This window comes from Muscardinus avellanarius, assembly GCF_963383645.1.
Source record: "Muscardinus avellanarius genome assembly, chromosome: 6".
Taxonomy (NCBI): domain Eukaryota; kingdom Metazoa; phylum Chordata; class Mammalia; order Rodentia; family Gliridae; genus Muscardinus; species Muscardinus avellanarius.
In genome coordinates, this window is record NC_137791.1 from 108126305 (window position 1) to 108148009 (window position 21705).

Below are 21705 nucleotides of genomic sequence, written 5' to 3' on the forward strand. Positions count from 1 at the left end.
CCTTTAAAATACAAAGGGCCCTGGCTCCCTCTATTTTCTTGCTAATCCCCCTTGGTGCTGGGAACCCTGCAGGGTCCCTTCCCTGAATGCCTGCCCGCACCCAAGCTCTGACTTCCTAATACCAAAGCTATTTTCAAATACATTTTGAAGCTCTTTCTCAATACCGGCACATTTTAGGCACTCGGGTAAGCCCAAGTTCATCTCATGTAATACTCAGCCACAGTTCCACTATTATCTCCAGCTTATAGATGAGAAAACAGAGGTGCACAGAGGAGTTCATCAGCCAGCCGGGGCCTCACAGCTAGGAGCTGAGTTGAACGCAGCACAGCTTTGCTTTGTTTTGCTTTGCTTCTTGGGGAGCAGTTGAGCTCAGCGTGGGGGCCCTGCCCTCAGACCTCAGTTCATATCTCCACCCAGCCTTTCCCCAGATGGGTGACTGACTTCATCCTTTGTGTTTTCTGGCCTCCATTTCTAAGATGGGTTTAGTAATAGTTGTGGAGATTTAAAAATAGATAATGCAAGTAAAGATGACAGGCAGGTAAGTAGATTCTCAGTGGAGTGGAGTTGCCCATAGCAGTTGGTAGTGAGGCAGCTGAGCCTCTCGGAGCCCTGAACTTGCAATCATAACCCCCAAACTCTGCATGCGGACAGTCCATATCTCCCTCAGTGGGCTGGGTCCTGTGCTGACCCAGTCTCCCTTTCTGAATTTCTGGCTTGCTCCAGCTAGGTCAGCCTTGATCCTAGTCTCCCGACTCAGTTTGTACTGTATTCTGTAGTGGAGATAGCTTAGCTGGCCTCCAACCCTGTCAGGGCAGCTCGTACCCAGAAACCAGTAATCCAGCGCCCTCAGGCTTGTCCTGGGCACCAGCTCCCTTTGTAAGCTTCTGGGATTCACTGATTCCTTAAGGAACAGCCCCCCCCCACCCCCACCCCAGCTCTGCTCTGTGGTTCCTCCCGGAAACAGGCCACATCTGGGCCTGTCCCCTGCTTCCTGTTTGATGGCTCTGTTCTGGCACTCGCTATGCGGCCTTTCTGCCGTCATTTAAGTCATTTAACCTAGGCCTTGCTTGGCCTCTTGCGAGGAATGTGCCTGAGCAGATCTGTCAGGAACTGCAGCCCTCTGCAAAGTGGGCAGTGGCCTTTGGCGAGGTTATGTAACCTCGGGTTTAGTGTCCCCTTAGGGATCTGATGGTCTGGGATGAGAGAAAGCCCTGTGAAAAGCTAGCTGAGGGCCAATTCCCAAAGCGGGGTTTAGGAATGTGCTGCTATTTGTGGCCCTCTTTTGGATCTGCATACTGGACCCCTGCGTTGATTCTGATGATCACAGTGTGTTGTTCTTTCAGAAAGGGCCTACGGGGCAAGGGTGTGAGGTTCCAGGGTGTGTCAGTTGTCCAGCTCTAGAAAGATTCTAGTTATGTTTTTGGACACAGTTGGTATTTGGCAAGTAGGGTGTTAAGAATAGTGGACATTCTACCCTACCCAAATAGAATCTTAATTAAACTGCTTATCAAGCCACAAGAAAAGCAGGTCACTCCAAATACCTGGAGCCCTCCTGGAAGGAGACAGTCTGCTTTCACAGGTGTTTAGGGGGCCCAGTGTTTCAGGAGTTGTGATAGGGATCAGAGGTGCAAAGACAGGGCACCCTGCCCTGCACTTGGGCACACAGCACTGTTGGGCTTAAACCTGGCTTCTCTGTTGAGTCTGGAGTCCCATCTGTCTTTGCTGACTGCAGTGTGTCTGAGAGGCGTGTTCTTGCAGCGAGTGGATGGGGAAGGCCATAGTAGCTTGCGGGTTAAGAGTTTTCTGCAGGGCTTTTTCTGCCTTTACCTAATGGTGCCATGTTCAGCCACTGCCTTTATTTTTAAAATAAGGATATCATCAGCTAGTCGTAGTTCAGTCTTTGGGACTAGGGTTTTAAAATAAAATAATGACTATTGGAAGTGTACCGGATGATTGAAATTTTTCTTCCTCTGTTCCCTTCTTACTTTTCCTTTTCTTCCTGGAAGATTTTTAGATGCCATATAATTAACATTGTTGGTGCATGTTATGTTGGCAGCAACTATTGCATAACTTCCAAACACATAATGGTTTGTGAGTATTTATGTGAACACACACATATGTGAACGGGATACTTTGTAATAGAGAAAGGTCTTCCTCTCTGTCTGCATGTTGGTTATGGAGGGGAAAAAATAGAGCTACACTTTATTTTATTTTATTTTATTTTATTTTATTTTATTTTTTTGGTGGTACCGGGGTTCCTGGAAACCCTTCTCCGGGCTACACTCCCAGACCTATTTTTTATATTTTTTTATTTGGAAACAGGGTCTCCTAAGCCAGCAGGGCTGGCTTTGAACCTGTGTGATCCTCCTGTTTCTGCCTCCCAGGCGTGGGGATTACAAGCGTGTGCCACCACGCCCGGCTAGAGCTACACTTTAGAGTGGCCTTTTTTTCCAGTTAAAATTAATGTTGGGACATTTTTATAATTCGGAGATTTAAAAAACCCAAAGTCAGTATAAATGTTACCTTGTCAGATCTGACTTTAATTATTGTTCATAGACGGGCGCGGTGGTATACTGCTGTAATCCTAGTACTCTGGGAGGCTGGGATAGGAGGGTCTCAGGTTCAAAGTCAGCCTAAGCAATTTAGTGAGACTCCTGTTTCAAAATAAAAAGGACTGGGAATTTAGCTCAGAGGTAGAATGACCCTGGATTCAATCCCCATTATTAACAAAAACAACAACAACAAAAATATGGAAGCGATTTTTACATGAAAAGAGGATGCATGTAGATTCTAGTCTTAATCATATTTAAAGGGTCCTTTGGAGGGAGGCAGTCTTTTAGTGTTTCAGAGCATTGGGGTGGGTCTAGGTAGGCTGCAGGCCACTTTTATGGTTGGTTGGTGATGCTTTAAACCACCTTTTCTTTTTTTTTTTGCAGTACTGGGGATGGAACCCAGGGGCATTCTACTTCCGATATACACCCCCAGCCCAATTTTTTATTCTTTTATCTTGAAATAGGGTCTCACTGAGTTGTAAAGGGCCTCACTAAGTATCTGAGGCTGTCCTCGAACCATGATCCTCCTGTCTCAGCCTCCCAAATGCTGGGATTACAAGCGTGCACCACCACGCCAGGCTTAAACCACCTATTTTTTGAAAGGTGTGTGTCACTAGATAGAACCAAAGGCCCTTTCCCCTGTCACAGGTGCTGCTAGTAATACATTTATGGGCCCCGGGACCCATTGCTTGAGCTGGTTCCTGCCCTGACACATCCTGGGGCTTGCTATTGAACCCCCGTGGGCTTCACTTTCCATATGTGCAAATGGGGTGACGAGAGAAGCTTCCTTACAGATGCCATGGAAACCAGATGAGACTGAGCATGCAACTTCCAGAAGAGTGGCCCTGTAAGCACACTGTTAGTGCCGCCGTTTCAGTCATTTTAAAGGAACAACCCATTCTTGATAACACACCACCTTTCCAAAGGACTTGAAGCAAATTATAGGTTTTGGTTTCTTTAAGATCACTTCAAACAATAGAGTTTTTGAAGAAGTCCATTTCTTTCTTGACATAATTTTACAATTTGGAAGGTACAGATGGGTCTTCAGTAAAATCCTCTGCATGCCTGTCCTCCTGCTGCTAGCCCTTTCCTGGGAGACAGACAGGGTCACCAGTAACTGAAGACTCATAAAAACCCCTAATCAACTACGCTGAAAATAGCAAAAGGAGGAAGGCTCTCCACGGCCCCTTATCCTCCTCATTCTTCACATTCTCCCAACTCGGAGGCCTCGGCTAGGGCCACGCTGGGACTCCTCAGCCTTCTCAGCCATGGAGACAGGGTGGATGTCTTCCTGGCCTGGGTCCCAAAGCGAAAACTTGGTGAGGCCACTTGCCCGGGCTGGGTGAATTCGGGCCAGCTGAGCCTTCTCTTGTCTCCTGAATGCAAAGTATTGTTTGAGGTACACAGGAAGATTCTGGAAGGATCCAGAACTTGAGCACCTTGCCTCTGAGGACACTGAGATTCAAGGAGAAACTTGGGGGTAGGGTGGGCTACGGCCCCTGGATGTGTTCAGCCATTTGATGCCCTTGGGAACCTGTCAGTTTGTCTGTGGCCTTAGAAGTGATGTCTGAGCTGGGTGTGTTGGAGCATGCCTGTAATCCCAGTACTTGGGAAGCTGAGACAGGAGGATCGCAGGTTTGAGACCAGCTTTAGCAATTTAGCAAGACTCTCAGTAACTTAATGAGATACAGTTTTAAAACAAAAAGTAAAAGAGGTGGGAGTGAAGTTTGGAGGTAGCATGTGCCTGGGTTCAATCCTCAATGCAGAAACCAACCAACCAAACAAACAGAAAGAAGTAATATGCGATGGTAAATCTAAGACCAAGAAGAGAATGCTAGGGACTTTCTCTGACTCTACTAAGTCAGAATTTCCCTTTTAGTTTTAAATCGATACTGTAGATGGTAAATATTTAGATTTCCTTTTTTTGTTTTCTCTTCAAGTTTCTTTATATTGACGTCACACTAGTTTCAGTCATTTGCTCTTGTAACAACCTGGGGTTTAGGAGTGATTCTCTTTTGCCCCCAAACTCCTGCCTGTCAAGAATATTTGTTCCTGTTTTGTCCAGCCCAATTCAGTTTTTCTTTTGAGGCCTAATGTTAAGTGTTTTTCTTCCTGGTTCACCCTTGTTGCTTTCTTTCTGGACACCTGTGGTACTTCCATAAGGAAACCCCAGCTTGAGGAGGGAGTGTGCCCCCAAATCTTCCTTTAGAGTAATTGGGTTGGAAATTGAAGTGCATTTTCCTGTTACAAATAGTAATGTCATTAGTAATGACGGTTTCTCAAGGAGCCCCTTAGCTGAATGCAGCTGGAAATCAGGGTGCACACCCGCGCGTTGCTGAGCCCAGCGTGTTTACTGAGCTAGCTGCCTGTGCTTCTGCCTGTTTTCAGATGCCGGGGGAAATCAGACTTTGGTGCTCAGGTCTCCTGGTAGCATTTTAGGGACTTTGGCAAAGTAAAGGTCGACTGAGGTGGGTGTTGGCGTGTCGAGGGCGAGTGGGCAGCACCCCACCCTGCCCTGTTGGCTTCCTCGTGAGGGAGGCTGGGCCTGCAGCAGCTGTTCCGGAGTTGCCTAGAAGCTGGCTCGGCTTTAGTGTCACCAAAAAGTTTAGCACTTACTTATCCACTGCCTCACATTGTTCTCCAGGTCCCATACAAGCCCATTTGTTCTCTTCATCCATTTGAAGCTTCTGGAGTTTGGGCCAAGGCTGAGTCACCATCTCTGGTCTCAAGGGGCATCGTCTTAGGGCTCTGTGACTTTAGTTATCTTCACAGCCACGCAGAAATGACCTGGAGATGATTCTCTGGTGTTTGCTTTGCCTCCTTTGCTTTTAATAGTGTAGGTAATTAAAGTGGTATTTAAGCAATTAACCTAATAAAGGAGGTCATTTTGCACTATCTGGTAAGCCCTTGCACTATCTAAGTCGGCCCAGGAGGCAATACATGGATTTGTTCCAAATGGCCCTTGAGGCAGGGACTGCCTGGGTCTCCTCCGGGCTCTTTCCAGTTTTTAAAGATGTGGGCACTTGGGCCATGCCCTCCCAAGACCTCCTTCCCTTTTCTCTAAAGCAATGCTACTTGTCTCTTAGTTTTGTGAGGATCAGAAACTCTTGAGGCCCTTGGGTCTAGTGGCCTAAACTCTAAATTATGTGAACCTCCTTTCCCACCAGAGGTCTAGTCAAATCTATTAATGTTTATGCAGCAAACTAAGTGGAATGGAGATTGTAAATCACTGAACATCAGTATAGGTTTTACTACCAAATGCATTTGTCAGGTGTTATTTTGTCGTGAAATGAGTTATAAAGAAGTTGGCGTTCACAGCTTTTTGGTACTGGGATTGAACCCACGGCCATTCTATCTCTGGGCTATACCCTGAGCCCTATTTTGTATTTTGAAACAGGATCCTTAAGTTCCAGAGGGCCTCACAGAGTTGCTAAGGTTGACCTTAAACCTGTGGTCCTCCTCTCTCAGCCTACCAAGTACTGGGTTTATAGGCATGCTCCACTGTGCCCGGCTACAGTTGTGTTCTTATTTGCAGTAGCATGAACCCAGAGTGATTTGTGGATAGAGCTGGAGAAATATGGGGAGCTGTGGGATTTTGAGAACTATGAAAAATAGAGGGAAAAAAAATTTCTTGCTTTTAACTTTTTAAGTAAGCAAAATTAGCCAGCCATGGTGGCACATGCTTTAATCCTAGTACTTGGGAGGCTGAGACAGGAAGATCATAAATTTGAGGCCAACCTCAGTAGCTTCTGAGGCCCTCTGCAACTTAGTGAGATCTTGTTTTAAAATAAATAATAATAATGATAATTAAACAGGGCTGGAGGTGTAGCTTAGAGGTAGCATGCTCCTGGAATCCATCCCCAGGACCACACATGAGCAAAATGAGGTCAAGAGAGGTGAAGTAACTTCAGTACTCTGAAGGTGTCTGGTGCCAGAGGTAGATGAAGAAAAGCCCTTTAGAGAGAAATGAATGTCAGGCATCTCTGTAATCTTGACCAAAAATACACTGTTCACAAATACTGTCATGAATGTTAGCTAGCCCTCCCCCCAGAGAAAAAGGTAAGGGCGGATGTGAGCATTTTAAAAGCTGTTTTCCACCCGGGTTGGCCTGGGTTGTCTGCTTACCAGCCAGGTCTTTTCCCCATCCAGTGTGTTGGGTCACTGCTGGAAACCCTAGCTTCTGAAAATGCACACCACTTCCTGATAAGAGGGGACGAATCGCTATCAGAATCATCATGGTGCTCCTGGCTCGGCTGCTTTGGTGCTAAGCTGCTTGGGAGAGGCCACAAGGATGGCTTCCAGTGATGTCAGTGTCCTCCCCTTTATTTTAGCAGCTCCCCACAGGGCTTGAGGAATGCCATTTCTGTGCCATTCTGTCTCAGCTCCGCTGGCCTTCGGGGTCTGGTTGAAATATAAGTATTCCTTGGAAACAAGCTAGAAATTTGCTTTTGATTTTTTAGATTATTTCCAGCCATTCCTCATACCTACCTCTTCCTCACCTCACTTCTTCCATCTTTTTTTTTTTTTTAAGTTTTCTTTTGTAATGTCACAGGATCTTTGCAAAACACACATACTTAGTGAATCCTCATAGTATGGTGAATTAATCAAACCTGGCTGGGTCCAGGAAGTACCCAAAGAATACTGATAAATGCTGGCCTTTGTTGGGCATTATTTATTTGTGATGCTGTGGAAGGGGACGGTTCCTTTGAGTGTCTCTTGCTGTGTGCAGAAGACCCTTCAGGGGAGGTGATGGGCTTGTTCTTGGAAAGGCAGCAAAGCTGCGGGGTTTGCTATGATTTGGGAGTTGGGGTGAGACTGAGGACAAATTTGCAGTTGTTCATGCTGGAAGCTGTTGGAGTCTGATAAGGGATGTTTTCAAAACATATCTTTCTTCTTGAAGTTTGTCACATTTTAATCTAAGCCAAATTGTAAAATATGAGGAAGCAGCCCATAATTTAGCATTTGAACAGAAAAGTGGCTCAATGAGATGGTGGAAGAAAAGTCACTGAAATATACTTGAAACAGGTGCTGATAGTTGTTAGATGATGATTTTTTTTTTTTTTTTGGATTGAAGCCAAGGGCCTTCTACTCTGAGCTATACCCCCAGCCATTGTTCTATTTTTTTTTTTTTTTTTTGAAACAGGGTCTCACTAACTTACGGAGGGCCTCACTAAGTAGCTGAGACTGGCTGCAAATGAGCGATCCTCCTGTCTCAGCCTCCCAGTATTGGGATTACAAGTGTGTACCACCACAGCCAGATTAGGATGATGCTCTCATAAGCCCCATTTAAATTCGCAGATGCTGAGACTAGCAGAAAACCCAGGCAGGATCCAAAGTGTTTTGTTGGAACCCTGGCACTGCAGCTTGGTTAGAGGCTATGGGACCTTTGGAGTGTTTCTTTGTCTCCATTTCTCCATCTGTAACATGGGGGATACTACTGGGATGCATTTCATAGGTTTGTTTTAAAGACTGAATGCTTAGCTAAGTTCTGGTTCATAAATGCCCTGAAATTGTGATAGTAGCTATTGTCAGTAGAAATAATGGTATAATAAACTAGTGTGAGTCAGAGATCTAGAACCATCTCACTCTAAATTGCTCCCTTCTCTGTGTTTATTTTATTTCTTGTGGTACTAGGGATGGAATCCAGGGGCCTTCTACCTCTGGGCTACACCATTACACCTATTTTATATTTTACTTGGAAACAGGATCTCACTGAATTGCTGAGAGCCCCACTAAACTGCTGAGGCTGGCTTCGAACCTGGGATTCTGCTATCTCAGCCTCTCAAGTACTGGGATTACAAGCGTGCGCCACCACGCCTGGCTCCCTTTTGTGTTTTAGTCCTGTTTACTTTTCATTTTGACCCTGACTGCTTGTCCCTTATCTCTGGGCTTTGCAGCCTGCACCATGCTCCCTGAGCAGGTTGGTATACTTGGAGATTTGGGGTACACAGCACATCTGTGTGCTGAGTGCCACTCTGCCGTCTTTCCAGTGGCTTCTCCCAGGCGCTCAAGCTCTCTGCCAAGCCAGCTGTGTCCTCATGCCTGCTTTTCTTCCCTACCCTACTAGTTTTCAACAGTTGCTGTTGCTTCTTCTGTAATAGAAAATAAAGGAAATTAGTTTCCTGTTTCCTGAGCTTCCTTCCACCTACCATAAAGGATGGCTCATAAAGAAGTGTCTCTTTTCCTGTTCAAGTGTTTAATTTATCTCTGTATTGATCAGCTTTGCGTTGCTGTCACAAAATACCTATGGAAAAACAACTTAAAGGAGAAAAGATTCATTTTGGCTCACAGTTCAGAGGGTCAGTCCTTGGTCCGCCGGCATCGTTTCTTTGGTCCTGAGGTGAGGCTGGAGCATCATGGAGGAACAGGGCCCAGGAGAGGGGAGGTGCTTTGCTCACGGCAGCCAAGAAGCAGGGAGGATAGAAGCAGAAGAAAGGCGCTACAGTGACCTACTTCCTCCAGCAAGGCCCACTTCCTACCATTTCCACCAGTTCCCAATGATGCCATCAGATTATCCACTCACCAATGGACTAATCCATTGAGGAGGTCCGCGCCTTCATGATCAGTCACCTCCCAGATGGCCCTGCTCTTGACATGGCTGCATGGGGACCCTGACTTTGTACAGGAGCCCTCGGGGACTCTCCTGATCCAAACTAGAGCAGTCTTCTTCCTATGGAAGCCACCTCTTCAAGATCCCGGCTCCATATTCCTTCACAGTCTTCCCCTTGTTAGACACTGTTCCTTTCATTTGACATATTAATAAATACTGCTGTGACTTGAACATGACTCCCAAAAGTTCATGTGTGGGAAAACTCAAACCTCAGCGTGGCAGTGTTGGGAGGTACAGACTAGTGCTTGGCTCATGGAGTGAGGCCTTTAGGGAATATGAGAACCTTTCTTGAGTGTTCTTCTTCTTTTGAGTTTGTGAGTTATCCCTAGAGCACTAGATTTGTTAGAGTGTGCTGCTGTGTTGCTGTAAAGCGAGGCTGCCACTTACATTAGCATTCTTGCATGTGTCCACCGGCCCTTCCGCCTGTCACACACTGAAGGGGCAGGAGGCCCTCACCAGGTGCAGCTGACCTCCCAGTCTCTAGAGCTGGAGCCACAGTGAACCTCTTCTCTTTATAAACAACTCAGTCTTGGGTATTTTGCTCTAGCACCAGAAAACAGTGAGACAAACATTTTAGTTTCATCAACAAAAATTTCTTTCCTTTATTTGAGTGTGAGTAACTCTCCTCTCTTGGCTTGCTCATTCTGGGCTTCTGGAAAGAGTAAGCCAAGGACTCTAGTTTCTCTCTTGCCTTAAAGTCTATTGGAAAACAGCTCCATCCAAGGCCACCAGAGATCTACTGGTTGTTTTTTCTCCTATTTTATTCTGTTTTTCAATCTATTTAATTTTATTTACTTAATTTTTATTTTTAGGATCCTTAAAGAACATTTACTTCAAGAGACTACAGAGAAATAGGGAGTAGACTTTAACAAGGGGGAAGTTAAGAAATTCCAAGCTCGAAGCTGCTTCTTAAATTAGAAACCAAAGATTTCCCATGTATTAGATTTGTCCAAGTCCTTCTCAAGTCTCACTCTAAAGATTCCTTTCAAGTGTGTTTCTTCTTCTCCTCCTTTATTGTAGTGGGAACACTTAACATGAGTTTTATCTTTTCAACAAATTTTTAAGGTTATTGTTCAGAACTATCAGATCTCTTGAACTTACTCATTTTGTACAATTGAAGCTTTATACTGTTTGAATAGTAGCTACCCACCATCCTTTGCCCTAGTTCCTGGAAGCATCATTCTACTCCCTGTTGCTTTTGAGTTTGGCCATAACAGGCCCTAATTATTCATGGTTTTGCTCTGGCTTCATATAACCCGAGATCAACTGTATCTAAAAATATCAAATGGAAAATTCTAGAAATAAAAACATGTTTTAAATTGCATACAATTTTGAGTAGCCTGTGAAGTCATGAACCTTCCTATACTGTTTTACCCAGTGCAGAGAACCATGCCTCTATCCAGGGTATCCATGCTGTATATGCTACCTGCCGGTTAGTCATTTACTATACATCTTGTTGATCATATCGACTGATTAAAGTGACCCCAGCCGGGCGTGGTGGCGCACGCTTGTAATCCCCGCGCTTGGGAGGCGGAGACAGGAGGATCGCGCAGGTTCGAAGCCAGCCGCGCTGGCGTAAGAGACCCTGTTTCAAAAATATAAAATAGGTTTGGGAGTGTAGCCCGGAGGTAGAAGGGCTTCCAGGAACCCCAGTACCACAAAAAAAAAAAATAAATAAATAAAGTGACCCCAAAGTACAAGAGTAGTGATGATGGCAATTGGGATATGCCAAAGAGAAGCCATTAAATCCTTTTTTTAAGTGAAAAAGTAAAATACAGTAGGCTTTTGAGAGACAACAGTCATATAATTTCTATTGCAGTATATTGTTATAATTGTTTTATGTTTAGTTATTGTCGTTCATCTCTTATAATGCCCAGATTACACATTAAACTTTACCTTATTCATTTACATATGGTACATGTGGGATTTGACATTATTTATTTATAGTTTCAGGCATCCACTGGGAGTCCTGGCATATATCCCCAGTGGGTAGGAAGTAATGCTATATTTTAGATACTTCAAATAAATGAAGTCTTGTATTGAGCTGTTGTCCTGTACATGCCACATGCTAGGTTGGCTGGGGTTGCCTAATGATGGACCACCAACTGGGTGGCTCACACACCAGAAATGTATATCACCTCACAGTTCTGGAAGCCAGAAGCCCAGCATCACCGTGGCAGGAGGGTTGTTCCCTCCTGAGTCGGTGAGATCTGTTCTGCGCCTCTCTCCCGGCTCATGTTGGTTGCCAGCAACCTTTGATGTTCCTTGGCTGTTGAAGCCCCAGATCAACACCTTTATCCTCACATGGTGTTTTCCATGTGCATGTCTGCCTAGAAATCCCCCTTTTATATAAACATTGATCATATGGGATCAGGGGTTACCCAAAGTGACCTTAGTTTAACTACTTATCTTTGTAAATAAAGTTTCTGTCTCCAAATATGGTTACATTCTGATGGGAATTAGGAACTCAACATATGAATTTGAGAGGGTGATTGACAAATTTCAAAATATAACACAAAGCAAAATTGCTTTTTTATTTTTTATTATTTATTTATTTTTGCCGTACCAAGGATGGGACCCAGGGGGTATTGTACTTCTGAGCTACACTTTCAGCCCTATTTTTAAGTCTTTTGATTTTTGAAACAGGCTTTCACTGAGTAGCTGAGACTGTCTGTGAACCACGATCCTCTGGTTTCAGCCTCCTGAATGCTGGGATTACAAGCATGCACCACCATGCCTGGCTGCTTTTTTTTCTTTTTTCTTTTAGATAGTTTCTGTTTCTTTGGATGGCAGCAATGTCCTCAGTGTTGCTGAAGCAGAAGTATGGACATCATCTATATTAAGCCACCTGCCCTCGTGTGAACTTGAGGTCCAAGAGCTTACAGACATTGGAGGCCAGATTTTACAGTTGGACTCATCCACCAAGGGTCTGACTCCCAAATGGCTGTCAACCCAACCTCTGCTTGCTCTGCTCGACATCTTTTATTTATTATTATTATTATTTTATTTTATTATTTATTTTTGAGGGGGGAACTGGGGATGAGACCCAGGGGCCTTCTACCTCTGCACTACACTCCCAGACCTATTTTGTTTTTTATATTTTATTTGGAAACAGGTCTCACTAAGTTGCTGAGAGCCTCATTAAGTAGTTAAGGTTGGCTTTGAACCTGCATGATCCTTCTGTCTCAGCTTTCTGAGTATTGGGATTATAAGCATGTACCACCACGCCCGGCTGAAATTTTTAACTTTAATTTAGTTTTTTTTTTTTTTTTTGTGTGTGTGTGTGTGTGTGTGGTACTGGGGATGGAACCCAGCGGCTTTTTACCTCCGGGATACACTCCCAGACCTATTTTATATTTATATTTAGAAACAGTGTCTCAGTAAGTTGCTGAGAGCCTCACTAAGTATCTGAGACTGGCTTCAAACCTGCACAATTCTCCTAGCTCAGTCTCCCAAGTACTGGGATTGCAAGCATCTGCCACTATGCCCAGCTCTAATTCAGTTGGTTTAAATTTACATTTAAGAAGCCATATGTAGCCAGAGGCTATTTTATTGGGTAATGCAGGTCTATAATTATGATGGTTAAAGCACTTTTATAATGTTTACCTTTTCTTAATCACTTATGTATTACATGTTCTTAGTCATTTACATATTAATATATTTAATATTTATGGTGATTTGTCTTCTGGTTACTGTTACTATTTAACAAGCTACCCCAAAGCTTTGTGGCTTAAAACAAGAATCATTTGACTTAGGGATCTGCAGTTTGGGCCAAGTTCATCAGCGGCAGCTCATTTTTGCTCTGTGCACATCAGCTGGGCTCTGGGCTCTGTTTCTAAGCCAGCTTAGTTTCTGGCCGGCAAGTTGATGGCTACTGCTGATCCCTCTCCACAGGGCAGGTTAGGCTTCCTCACAGCATGGTGGCTGGGTTCCAAGAGCAAGTAGCTCAAGATTCGGGAAGGGGAAACTGTCCATTTCTTAGGGCCCAGGACCTGGAAATTAAGCTTCACTCTCTCACTCTGCTGGGCAGGCAAAGCACAGAGTGTGTTTAAGGGGAGGAGATGTCAACTGCACCTCTTAGTGGGAGCAGTATCAAAAAATTGGGGGGCATGTTTTAAAATTATCATACATAAATACCATGGTTGATTCGGTTTTACAGATAAGGGAACTAAGCACAGAACAGTTACATTACTTTCCCAAGGTGATATGTGTAGCTCGTGGCCAAGCTGTAACTTCTGCCAGACAGTCTGAACTTTTAATGCCAGTGCCCTCTTGCATCCCCTATCATTCACATGTCAAATTTAGATCCCTGTGTTCTTCAGTTTGTCTGTGGTATAATAGTTGCAAGATTAGGTAGAAGATACATGTTTGTAAATCACGAAACTCTGTAAGTAGATAGTATGTGTAAGGGTTTTCTGAGGTCCAGCTGACGATGAAGACATGTTTTCAGCCACCTAATTCCCCAAAGGTAGTTTATGACCCACTCCAGACTGAACAGTCTGGAGATGAGACAAAACTCCTCAGTATCCAACTACTCCTCATGCATGGAGTACATTAGTAAAAGAAAGAAATAAAACTTAATTAGCAAAGTAAAAGAAGTTAAAAAAAGATGGTTTTCATTGAGAGTAAGGCTTCAAGTAAAACTAACAGTATATCTGCTTATATTTAGGGGCACACACAGTGTCATATGTTGCTTAATGATGGGGATACGTTCTGAGAAATACTTCATTAGGTGATAGTGTATTTACACAAACCCAAATGCAATCACTTGCTGCATGCTAGGCTATCTGGTACTGCCTGCTGCCCCTGGGCCCTACACCTGCTCGGCATGATACCATATTGAATACTGTAGGCAATTGTCTCACAGTGATAAGTGTTTGTGTGTATCAGCATAAAAAAGGTACAATAAAAGTAGTAGGTGATAGGAATTCTTCGCCTTCACTATAATCTTGATGAGACCACTGTCAAATATTTGGTCCATTGTTGACTGAAAAGTCATTATGCAGTGACTATACTATGTGTATAGAGTTTTCTTGGGAGAGGAATCAGAAAAAAAAATGATAGGTTATCTCAAATGCTAGAGGTAGCCTGATAAAATAATGAATGCAACCTTTTACAAACCAAGGGAAGGAACCAGTTCTTTTCTTTCCTGTTCAAAGACAATGGACATCCTGTGTGAAAGAGAGGGTGTCCTTTGTTTGTTGGCCTCTGGTTTGCAAATTAAGCTTTGTTTGATACTGTTTGCTACGGTGATGAATTATGGTCGTTTAATACCAGGTATTTGTCCCTAATACAGTCGTTATAACACTGCTTCTTTTCTCACCAAAATGTTCCCGAGAAAGTTTAAAGTTAAATGTCTATTTTCCAATTTCTGGGTTTCGTATTCAGTCTATACACATCTCCCCGATGTAGAAAGTGTCACTTCCGAATACTCTAAATGCTGAGACTTCATTTCAGTGAAATTCTGTTTTCCTTTAGTCCTTATCTACCTTCACTTGCTACGTCTCATTTTCCACGACATGATACTTTGCAGGTTTTCCGTGCAGTCTGCGCTCTCTCCTCACTGGCCACATCTTGTAATTGTGAGCTCCAGGCTCTCCCTGTCTCACTTTCGGGAGGTCACGTGGCATGCCCACAGGCAATGACATCAGGTGTGTGTTCCTGTGATGCCTTGATGTGTCTAAAAGCAAACTTCTTCTTTTCTCCAACTCTGCTCCCTTCACAGCTTCCCTGTTCTTGATACAGTAAGACAGCTCCTCGCCATTCCTTCCTCTCCCAGTGGCCTGTATTCCTTCTTTGGCATTTCTCAGCATCTGTCATGATCCGGGCACCTGACTTGCCTACTGCCTCTTTCTGATGCTCTTCTACAACTCTGAGATGATGAGACCAGGAGGCTGGTCACATAACGAGCATGCAAATATTTAAATGTTTATTTGGATCAGAGAATGGATAAACAAATGTGCAGTGTTCCTTTTTTTTTTTTTTTTTTTTGGTGGTACTGGGGTTCCTGGAAGCCCTTCTACCTCCGGGACACACTCCCACGGGCTACACTCTCAGACCTATTTTTTAACTTTTCTATGTGGAAACAGGGTTTCTTAAGCCAGCGAGGCTGGCTCCGAACCAGTGCGATCCTCCTGTGTCCACCTCCCAAGCGCGCAGTATTCCTTTTTTATACGTATCCTAGATCAAATACCCAATGTCATCCCTGATTTCTTTTTCTCGTCATTCTCTAAATGTTAGTTCACTGAATCCTTCTGGAACATAATCTTCGTGAGGGCGAGATCATTGTTGTTTTTCTCAGTATGGCGCACCTGTATCTAGAATGGTGCCTGTCAAGAAGGCGGGCGTTTGCTGAGCTGCAGAAATGGTCCTAAGTGCTTTTCCTGCAGTGGTTCATTCCATCTTCATTACAGCTCAGGATGGGTGGGTAGCCTCTGTTAGTGTGGCCCTGTCACAGGAAACCGAGGTATTGAGATGTTCTTATTTTTCTTGCCTCCCAGCCGCTAACTAGTGAAACTGAGCTTTGGACCCCGGTCTGTCTCCATAGCCCATGCTTGTAACTACTAAGTTTTGTGCTCATCACCACCTACACCTTATGTGTATCCTCTGTGTTGGACGCTTCACTGAAACCCATGTGCCTTTATAAAACCACTGTGTAGGGACTCTCACGCATAAAGTTATAACTACTTTCAAGAGGTTAAAAAAAAAAAAAAAAGAAAACTGATCCAGGCTGGGGCCCTGTGTATGAGTGGCAGGGACAGGAGGCGAGCTTGGACCATTTATGTTCCAGCCTGGGCTCTCTTTGTGCCTGTGCTGCCAGAACCTACAGTCTCTGCCTGGTGCGTGGCTTGGGGGCCAGGCAGAAACTGACTTAACAAGAACGTTTCTCGAGGTCACCAAGGTTTTCCTGTGCTCTTCGCTGACTTCTGACGCAGCTGTGCACATTCCTTTCTGCAGACAACAGTGGCAGCCGCACGTTGCACTCCAGGACAGAGACGACCCCGTCGCCCACGAACAATTCTGGGAATGGACACCCAGAGTACGTGGCCTATGTGCTCGTCCCTGTGTTCTTCATTATGGGTCTCCTTGGCGTCCTCATCTGCCACCTGCTCAAGAAGAAAGGCTATCGTTGTACCACAGAGGCTGAGTCAGATATCGAAGAGGAAAAGGTTGAAAAGATAGGTAAACGAGCTGGACTCTTGGTATTGGCGGGCTGGGAGTGGGCAACAGTTTTTAAATAAGAAACCACTTGTGTATAGTTCCTGCCTCTGAGGGAAAAGATGGATTTTCAGCAGCAGCTGCACACTACTGTGGTGAAACGTGAGTGGGCCTTTTGTGGTAATCGTAACTAGAGTTTGAAACCTTCCTTTTTTTTTTTTTTTTTGCAGTAGGGGATGGAACCCGGGGGCATTCTACCTCCGAGCTATACCCCCAGCCCTATTTTTTATTTTTTATTTGGAAACAGCGTCTCACTGAGTTGCAAAGGGCCTCACTAAGTAGCTGAGGTGGCAGTGAACTCAGCTCCTCCTGTCTCAGCCTCCCAGGTCCTGAGATTACAAGTGTGAGCCACCACGCTTGGCTGAAGCCTTGCTTTTAAATCTACTGAATACCTACTAATTATTTACCCTCTACTGGTTCTATGTCCTTGGGAAAGTTATGTGTGCTCTGAATATCTGTCACGTGTGATTTATCTTAAATTTATTTCTATTTAACTTAATTGACATTTAACTTAATTTAAATGAGGTTAATAATCTCTACCTTTTGTAGGATTACTGCAAATTTTAAAAAGAAGATGCATTGGGGATTGATACATATGACCACTCAGAAAATATTAATCCTTACTGGTTATTTCTGAATCAGATTCTAAGGAGAGTGTTCAGAAAATTAAATGTATCACCATTTTTGCAGTAGTACTTTTGCTGGGGGGTTCTGTCTTATATCTATGTGATTGACATTTCAGTTGGTTAAATAAATGATTGTGAAAGTAAGATAAAAACTAGTGGCTTAGAATGAACTTCAGAGTATCTCCTCTTTTCTTGGCTACATAGAGTTGGAGGTAGTGTTGGAATAAGCCTGAGACATGAATCCTGTTTCCCCACTGATGTTTCTTTCCATTTATTCTTTAGGGAGTTTTTCCTGACTTGAGAGGGATGGTGGATAACTCGCCACATCCCTCTTAGCCCCTCTAATGGACAGTCCTTGCATGATGGTGACATTTGGAGTAGGTCACCCGTGGAGCAGACCCGCAGGGCCAGCGGGGGGAGGTTCCTTCTTCCTTGCCAGCTTGCTGGACTGTTGGTTTTTCCACCCCCTACTGACCTTTGAGGCTGAGGAAGAACACGGTTGCGGGATGAGTCATGTGTAAGCTCATGAGCAAAGCCAAGCGGAGTGTTTGTCAACAAAGAGGGCAGCCTCCCCCTCTGCTCCTTCATAGACGTCCGTAGGTCAGTTCAGTCCTCCCTCAGCTCAGACATGAGCCTCTACATAGCGGGGAGGGACCTTGGGTGGAGATGATACTTTTCTAGTGACTAGGTGGGTTCCTGTACAACTGGGTTCATTCTTTATGTACTAGGATGGAGTGTTTCAACCCCCTCTCTTCTCTTTTCTCACTGAAACAAATGACACTGATCATTTTCCATGCGGAGGTTTGATTATATTTTTTTTAAGAGACCGTCACATATAATGCTGATGCTGAGTCCTCCAAAGTAAACTGAGTTTGTGGGCAAATAACCACAGCCAACATTTAGTTAACTGGGAAGTCCGTTATAAAAGATAAAAGAGTTTTATAAACATGAGTGAATTATCCAATTTAAGAATTAAATGAATTCTTCAAGTTTGTGTACTAAGTCTGCAATTAAATTAAAAAAATAAGGAAATTTTTTTTCTTTTAATGAGCTCTCATCTCCAATTTCCCCTAAGGGCTCAAGGAAATGATGAGAAAAAAAATAATAGCAGCGAGGACTCATGTAAATGTCTTTCCATATTGTAGCTGTGCAAAAGTGAGCAGGTATTTGATTTTGAGAAGAGATGGATGGAAAATTCTGATACTTTCCTTTGTATACCTGTTATGCTGGTAAAGTCAAAATACATTGCTCTGGGAAATGTGGGGCTGGGAGGAAACCTAGATTCTTATTAGAGCCCACGCGGTTGCCTGAGCTTTCCGGAAGCTGTTCGGTGAGGTCCTGGGCTCCGAGACTACATGTCTGATTGTGGTTGTCTCACTCTTTTCACTTGCAGAATTGAATGACAGTATAAATGAAAACAGTGACACCGTTGGGCAAATTGTTCACTACATCATGAAAAATGAAGGTATGAGCATTTTAGTATTCCACATCAATTTAGTATTCTCGTTTTATTAAGAAACCTGCTTCGAAGAGTCAGGACCTATGTGGACTCTCATTGATTTTTACCTAAGCCCCCTAATACCTCAGCTTCCAGCATTATCCACCCACGGGGACTGTTTGTTGGTGAGATCTCTGAGTGTCTGTGGGTCTCAGAGTGGCAGGGAGCCAGCTCTGGAGCTGAGGGCTCGTACCCATGTCCTGGACTCACGTCGTCCTAGTTGCGTGCAGTGGCGGCCCAGTCATATTACCTCATGAAGCCTCAGCTTTCTCTAGTAAAAGAGAATCATATTTAACTCATAGAATTGTTGTAAAATAGCACACATGAACTGTACAGTAAAATCACATGTAGGCAATGTTATTTGTTCCATTTATTTGTTTGTTTGTTTATTTTGGTACAGGGGATTAAACCCAGGGATGTGCTACTTCTGTGCTACACCTCTCAGGTGTAAATTACTGTGTTTTGGCTTGGAGCCTGTGATCCTCCTGTGTCAGCCTCCCGAGTACTGGGATTACAGGCATGTGCCACTGCACCTGACTCTTTTTGACACTTAAAGAAATTTTGCTAAATACACACACCAACAACAAAAAGAATCACTATCATATCTATGAAGAGTTAAAAACTTAAAAAAAAAAACACTTAAGCCTTATGGATTTATAAGTTGTTTCCCTGGGAATTGTAGTTTAGACCTTCATCTCCTTAAGAGGAAGATTAATTTACTCTTGATTAAATAAAATGGAGTAATTGTTCTGAGCACTGGTTATCCTCTCAAGAGGACTGGCTATTTTCTGTTGCTACAAGTGAATACTATAGACTGTGTATTTCATAGAGAATAGAGGTTTATTTAGCTCAAGGCTCTGGAGGCCACCGCGTCTAAGCATAGTGTGCCACCCGCTCTGCACCTGGGGGGCCTTCGTGCTGCATTATATAATAGCGGAAGGTGCTGCGTGACAAGAGTGATCACGTAAGACCGTGCCTGCTTTTACAACAAGCCCTTTCCCTCAAGAATCCCTTAATTTGTGAATTCATTAGGGCAGAGCCTTTGTGACCCAGTCACCTCCCAAATGCCCCACCTCCAAAAACCATGAAGAGATGGCGCTGAGGGTTGAATTTCCAACACATAAGCCCTGGGGGCCACACCCAAACCATAGCCAATTCTGTGCCTTTAAGGTGTGGAACATTCTTTGCCCACATGTTTAACAACCATGGATTTCTATACTTTGAATAGTTTGAGTTCTTAAGATTTTTAAAAAGAAAACTTCTGCTGGCTTGTCTTTGTTCTAATCAGCTTTGGTTGACCCACACAGCATGCACTGATATATCTAAGGTATTCGTCTTAAAGTTGAAATACCTTTGTCTTGATCAGTGAATACCTGCTGTTCTGTTCTCAGCTTTTCTCCTGGGGAGTTTTCCACTCCATGTCCTCACTCTTCAACAAGAGCCTCACCTGTGTCAGTGTCTTCAATTCTATTCAATTGATTTTTACTTAGAAGAATAGCAGTTCCATATGACTGGACATAATTTCATTGCTGTGTTTAGAGCACGTTTTATTTGTTTTGCATAGGTCTTTATATATATAATCTCATCTAATCTTCAAAACAGCCTTACACCCTAAATTGGGATTACTATATCTATTTTATAGTTGAAGAAGGAAAGCTCCAATGGGTTAAATTTACACAGTTAGTAAGCAAGTGCCTTAGACAGCTTTATTTTCACTTCGGCCAAAATACCTGACAAGCATAACTTAGAGAAAGAAAGATTTATGTAGGGCTCACAATTTCAGAGATTTCATAGGTTTCAGAGGTTGGTCTATGGACAGCCAGCTCATGGTGGCAAAAAATGGCTTGGTTGTATTGCTTTAGGGCAAGACAGAGGAGGAAAAGCTGCCTCCTGCTCATAATGGCAGGAGCAAAGAGAAAGGGGGATGGGGTCCTAGACAGATGCAGTCCCCAAGGCTACGCCCCAGTGGTCTACAACCTCCAGCCATATCCCACTTCCGAATCTGGCTGCATGGCACATGAGGTTTAACAGACCCAGCTCTTTCTGTCTAGTTCCAAATAGTATTCCTTTCAGACATACACTGTTGCCCCCCCCCTTTATTTCTAGTTTGCAAAAGCAGATAAATTACTCATGGTGACATTCTTGCTTATGGTTTAAACACATGTCTTTACTTTTGGAAATCAATTTTAGGTTAGATAACCATCTCTTGGGTGTTGGCTCTGTCAGCTGATCTGAGCAAATATACTTTGTTTCTCTACACCCTCACACCACACTTCTGACATGAGATGTGTGGGCCCCCCCTCCACCACCAAGCAATTCTGCAGCTCTCCAAATACCAGCTTGATGTCCTACAATTTAATTCAGTTTTGACTCTGTCTAGGAGTTAGCCTCAGATCTCCCAGGTTAAGGGCTCAGTCCTATAGGTCTGTCCTTGCTTCATACACCAATTTCAAGTCCAGGCCTTGGGTACTTCTGACCACAGGCTATAAATTGGAGAATTCCCACAACCTTCTTCTTGAGTTCTATATTTGTTAGAATGGCTTGCAGAAATACTTTATTACATTTACTGATATATTGTAGAGAATATAACTCAGAAACAACCAGTTGGAATAGACGTATCAGGCAAGACAGGGGTAGAGCTTTCATGCCCTTTGGAAGCACAGGCCCCTCAAGCATCCCTGTAGTTTCAGAATCAGAAGCTTCTCAGATCTTGTTTATAAAGCTTACTTTCCAGCCCCAGATCACTGTTATTCCTCACTACCCAGTGGTCAGCGGTTGGGGCTGAAAATGCCAACCTTCTAGCCCTTGGCCTTTCTAATGGCTGCCCCCCACCAAGTCACCTCATTAGTGTGGACTCCTGTGTGGCCCAGAGGCTCCTTATGAATAACAAAAGACAATATTATCATTCTGGAATTCCAAAGGTTTTCAGAGTCCCTGACACACCTACACACTGATTATTTTCTTCCTAATACCAAGGGTTAGATTAACCGCAGTGCTATTTTTCAGTTTATTTTTTAAATAATAGTGTTTGGGTGGTCTGTTGGTGGATTTTTCTTGCACTGTGGAAGCTTGAGAAGTACTGACAATTTTGTAGCTGAGTTTCTCTGGTTGGCTTTTAAACTATCCACATCTCTGATTATTCAAACCCAGTGAAGTTCTTCTCTTGAGACTCGGTTTATAACAGAAAGGATGCCTTTACAA

At 43.7% G+C, this 21705-nt stretch overlaps 1 protein-coding gene across 1 annotated transcript in view; it reads left to right on the forward strand.

The window, feature by feature from the left end:
• The window catches only part of RELL1 (RELT like 1), a gene marked incomplete at both ends in the record, with an annotated part of 50554 nt that overhangs the window by 15884 nt on the left and 12965 nt on the right, over positions 1-21705 (forward strand). Inside the window, 2 exons of the mRNA XM_080697006.1 lie at positions 16120-16344; positions 18400-18471. Of these exons, the coding sequence (XP_080553132.1) occupies positions 16120-16344; positions 18400-18471 (297 nt within the window). The remainder of the gene's footprint in view (positions 1-16119; positions 16345-18399; positions 18472-21705) is intronic.